Raw genomic sequence first — 5420 nt, forward strand, 5'->3', positions numbered from 1 at the left:
CTGTAGCCCGATAGTGCCTCCGAATGCGCACCTGGATGCACCGGGTGTAGGGTCTTGGGAGGTGTGGTGCTATAAAACGGACATGCCAACACCACTGCGGCGCATTCAGAAAGAGTTGGGCACCAAACGTACATCGGCCTGAAAAACAATAGGTAAGTTATCATACTGGTCAATGTTTTCTCGAATCAGAATTAGGAAAATTTGGAAAATAATTAATTATGGTTTAATAGGAAATTTCAATCCTATGTTATAGTAGAAACTACTAGAGATAGTAGTATTGATGGTATTAATGTTCTTATTGTTTTGTTTTTCTTTATGCGAAACTTGTTTCGCGAACTTATTTTTAAAGATCGACAGAGGAGGGCGGAAAACAATAAAAATATTTTTTTTTACTATTTAGTTTGCCAAAAACATCTAGACGGAGGAGAAAAATAAAATTGTATTGGTGAATGTGAACAGTGTAGTAAATGAGATGGTTATATAATTAGAAAGAATTATACATATATAATTTTGGCAAAAATTTTAAGGCAAGGCAGGCGTAATAAAAATAATAGGCCTAAATATTTTTTTCTGAAATTTCCATTTTTTCGTGGCGGCGGGTGCGCTAAAAATATACCAAATATATAGAATTGTATTTTTATTCAAAATCATCGTATATTGGAGGATGCTTCGTTCGCTAAACAAGGTATAAAAAGCCTTGCCTTATTGTTCTTATTGCCTTTTATTTACCAATTTACTTAATTTATCATTTTACCGTTTATTATTATTATTATTATTATTATTATTATTATTATTATTATTATTATTATTATCATTATTATTATTATCTTTAATTGTTTTGTCATTTCATGTTTCCCAGTCACGACATTCCAGTGTAACAAATATCACAAAAATTCTCTAAGAATGGTTGGTGCTTGTAAGCCTATCGAGACGAAGTTCAGCGCTGCTGTTTGTGTTGGAATTGTTCTGATGTGTTTGTCGCAGGTTTCAACGTCTCTGAAACCCGATGACAAGCTGGATGGGCTCCAGGTAGGGATGATATCTAACTCGGGCAGCGCGCTTTGCCCAAGGAATGCGGGCAGACCCGGGTACAATCAGCCCTAATATAATATAAAATAATATAATAAATATATGGGTGCATGTATGTGTGTATGTATATGTGTGTATATATGTGTGTATGTATGTACGTATATATATATATATATATATATATATATATAAAATTATATATATATATAAACAAATTTGGCAAATGCTGTAGGCAGCCCACCTGTTCCATATAAGAATATGTACGTAGTTGATAATCAATATCCCTGCGTATTAAAACATAAGTAAATTGTTATTGAGTTACCGTATTAATTGTGACATGTTTTCTGACTTTGCAGAAGCTGGGTCACACGTTGCGTAAGCGAAGTGTTGGCAGCGAAACAGCATCTGATACCGAGGAGAGATCAGCGACATCATGTAAGTAAGAATTAATTATTACAAACCTATTATCAATGCATCTTTTGAAAATAATATAACGTATTTATTCGATTTTGATTATTGTTGAGAAGGGCTTTTGAGGGCGCATTCATTCGAGGGAGGCGTATATTCGAGGGAGGTATTTATTATTTTTGGTGCGAAATGGATAAATATTTACTCAAATAACTACAACACAGTCGAAATGTGTTTTTGCGTGAACATAAAGGCTTATCCCAACCAGGTTAGAAAAAATGTAATTCTACCAGAGTAGAACATTAATAGAATGTGTTGAGGATGACGATGTTTGCATTAGTTTTGCTTACATTCATGGAGGGGGTGGGGGTGGGGTGAAGATTATTCGAGTAAAAAATAAACGCATCGGGGAGTTTCGAGCCAGGCGGTTATTCCAAAATGAGGATTTGGAGGGGGCGTTTATTCGACAGGGCGTCGAATAATACGGTAACAGTTTTTAAGAAGTCATCGTTAATATTTTGAAGTGAAAAAATATGGGTTGAACAGCAGTCCTCAAAGACACAATAAAATAAACAAAATCAAAATACAATAAAATAAAATTACAGATTGTTTATTTAATTACAATTACATAATTATAACACTCTTACATGTGGTGCCTGTTATCATACACCACCAGAAGACAAAAATCGTAAATATTATGACGTTATACCAATCGTTTTTATATTTATAACGGTTGGTGACACATACGGGCGTTTTATTATTTCGTAATTTTTACACAATATAGGCCTAGGTTTCATTAATCAAATCCAATACCGGTACATGATACAAGTGGCACTTTAAAGGGTGTAGCCCTACCTGGGACCTTGGTAATATCAAGATAAGAGAAGATAGGCCGAACTGTTATTATCCAATATTACATTGGAAATTTGTTCTCTCTTTGACAATATGAAACACCTAAAATTCACAGACACTTAAAATTCACATTATAACATTTAAATCAGAGCAAGAGCAGCAACAGCAATACTAGTGTAAAACATCCGTTCTGCTGCTTTATAATCAAATTGGTAAATATGAATTGTCAGTTTTAAAACAACACTTTTAACTATTGTATTGAATAAATCAATGAATAAACATATTTTATTGTTTTATCGTTTTCTTCTTTATATTTTAATTGTATTTGTTATTGGCCAGGGGTTTAGAGATGACAACTACGTGTTCTTAAGCCCATGCCATTTCTAGTCTCGCCTTGCTCAATATATAGGCCTATATTTTAAAGTATTATTCTGATAAATTCTTACATTATTAAAATATTTTTTATTTTACTGAGGTTCAAGGGCGCTGAGTACCCCAAGAGACAGAACACACTTAGGGCCTATGTAAAATTAAGTTAAAAGATATAGCCTAATATTTTTATTGAAGTAGACATTAAAGTCAGGCTCCGGAGGAGAAAAATGTAGATATGTTGTAGAACTGATTATTCTAAGACAGAAAAAAGTAGTTTGATCAAAAACTAAGTAACAGTGAATGAGATACAGATTTTTAAATATTTAAAAACTGGGGGAAAATGTGTAAAAATGGGCGGTTACGCCCCCTTTTTTCCCAGTTTTTAAATATTCAAAAATCTGTATCTCGTTCACCGTTCCCCAGTTTTTCGTCAAACAACTTTTTTCTGTCTTAGAAAAATCAGTTTTACAACATATCAAAAATGTTTTTCCTCCGGAGTCTGACTTTAAAACTGGACTAAATATATTACAAGATAGACTACTTTATATAATTGTACTGAAATATCTCACACACAGCTTACTGTTATAATAAAGGACTAAGCCGTATGCGCTCATTTAAAAGGAATACCTGTCCAAATTATAAAATTTTGTTCGACAAAAACATGTGACCCTTAAAATATGGTCATAATATGACATCAATCATGACCATATATAGGCACACCATGACTATATATGGGCATACATCCGTTTTTTTTATCGAAGAAAATTTGATAGTCTGGACAGAGATCTTAATATTGAATCATTCAATTTTGGGTTCATAGGTCCACGCGGCCCAACTGCTGGAGCACTGGCCGGAGTACCAGGTAAGTTTAATTTATTTATATTGTATCTTGTTCAGTGAAATACTGAAACCATATCACTTCTTACAATGGCCGTATTCGCCTGGTCCTTCTTCGTTAAACCACGCCCACCTGCACAGTGGTAAAATCTTACTTAACGAAGACGACCAGTCGAATAGGAAACTGGTAAATACTCGACAAAACAAAATGGCTGCATAGTTACCGTGATACACGCTGCGTAATCAAGGCTGTCGGATTGTGGCAGTGGGTTTTTCGTAAAAAATATGTTTTTATCCAGTTTTTGAATTCTGTGTTCTATTGTAATTTTTATTTTCTGAAATTTAATCTAAATTATAGTAACGCAAATGTTGTTGCTACCAATCAGCCATATTTTTTTTGGTTACGTGCATAACTTAACGCTGATTAACGCATTCTGGTTACGTTAATTTTCGTTGTCAACGAAGTCTATTTTACGAACCAGTCGAATGAAAATAATACTCACCGAAAATTCGTACTCAACTAAATGAACCAGTCGAATAACCCCAACGATAACCAAATTATAACCGGTACCAGATAGTACCCGTTGAATGGTCATCTTTGAAAAAGGAAACTTTTGAAATTCCGCAGAGACTAATTTAACGTGCTGGAAGAACATTCAGTTTGCACTGAAGTCTTTCCCTTAGACCTATTGGGTGACCAGATGAATATAAATATAAAATCATGTATGTTTACACAGGTGTTCCCGGAGTTCCAGGAGTTCCTGGTGTCAATGGTGCATGCGGGGAAACAGGACCAACAGGCGCCACAGGTAACAATATTATTGTTCTTTCATTATTTCCTTTTTTACTTTATGCCATATATCGTTATCGTTACTCGTATTCGACTCGTGCTATTGATACAAAAAGAACATAACCACAATCAAGATCATCTAATAGCAATGTGTTGTGGATCATGGGTTTGGGCCTGTTCAATCCGGCCTTTTGTCCCCCGGGCCTTTTGCCATCAGGTTTTATGTCACCCGGCCTTTTTAAAGCTATATAAGAAAGTACAGTATATTGCAGGGCCGGCGGAACGTTTTTCAAAGTGGGGGGTCCACTTATAAGCAGGCGCGTAACAGGGGTCTTGGGCTGTCTCTTATACACATCTAGATGTGTATAAGAGACAGCGGCAAAGGTAATAATTTTCCCGGTTAGTATTTATGACTTGGTGTGATACCCCCCTCCCCCCCCCCCATATAGAAAACAATACGACATAGGGCTTATTTTATTATTAATATAGGCCACACACGTATGTTTGAAACTAAATATAGGCCTAAGCATTTTCATCGTGGTTTTATTTATTACAATCTTAGGCCTATTCTTTCACCATCATTACACATTGAGGCCCTTCTTTTAGATAAAACGATCTATCTTAAATTTTCTTTCTCAAGTTTGGGACTATTATGTTTTTAAATAACTTAGAAGGTAAAGGAGGGCAAGCACAAGCTTTTACCCTAACAAATTTTTGTTTTTTAGTCTAATTTCGTAGGAATTGATCAAAACTCCCTAAATGTGCAATTTTTAGAGGAAATTGGCCTACCTCAACAAAATATGCGATTTAAAATTTGAAGTTTTTAGGCACTTTCCCGGGTGAAAAGGGCATTCAATGGGGAAAGATTTTCAACAGATGGATATTTTCTCCTTGTCCCCCGGTGGTTACGCCACTGCGGAGTATCTGGCGGCTTAGATCAAATGCGCTATGGACACTTTTTGAAGTGGAGAAGGGGTTGCAGGCCGGGGTATTGTGATATCTGTTCATTTTATCTTTATTTTTATTCTTGTCTTTATTTTTCTCTTCTCTTTTTCTTTTCCTTTTTACTTTCTTTTTCTTTCCCCTTCTTTCTCTTTCCCTCCCTCTCCCCTCTTTCTTTTCTCTTCTTACC

The 5420-nt window shown here is 35.1% G+C and overlaps 1 protein-coding gene across 1 annotated transcript in view; it reads left to right on the top strand.

Annotated features, from left to right (window-relative positions):
• LOC117118837 (contactin-associated protein-like 2) overlaps positions 1–5420 on the top strand; it is an 18129-nt gene continuing 12709 nt past the window's right edge. Inside the window, exons 1-5 of the mRNA XM_033263552.1 lie at positions 1–152; positions 860–1029; positions 1386–1464; positions 3482–3523; positions 4236–4307. Of these exons, the coding sequence (XP_033119443.1) occupies positions 904–1029; positions 1386–1464; positions 3482–3523; positions 4236–4307 (319 nt within the window). The 5' untranslated portion in view covers positions 1–152; positions 860–903. The remainder of the gene's footprint in view (positions 153–859; positions 1030–1385; positions 1465–3481; positions 3524–4235; positions 4308–5420) is intronic.

This window comes from Anneissia japonica, unplaced genomic scaffold (assembly GCF_011630105.1).
Source record: "Anneissia japonica isolate Jap-2015-1 unplaced genomic scaffold, ASM1163010v1 scaffold737_len1565949_cov176, whole genome shotgun sequence".
Lineage (NCBI taxonomy): Eukaryota > Metazoa > Echinodermata > Crinoidea > Comatulida > Comatulidae > Anneissia > Anneissia japonica.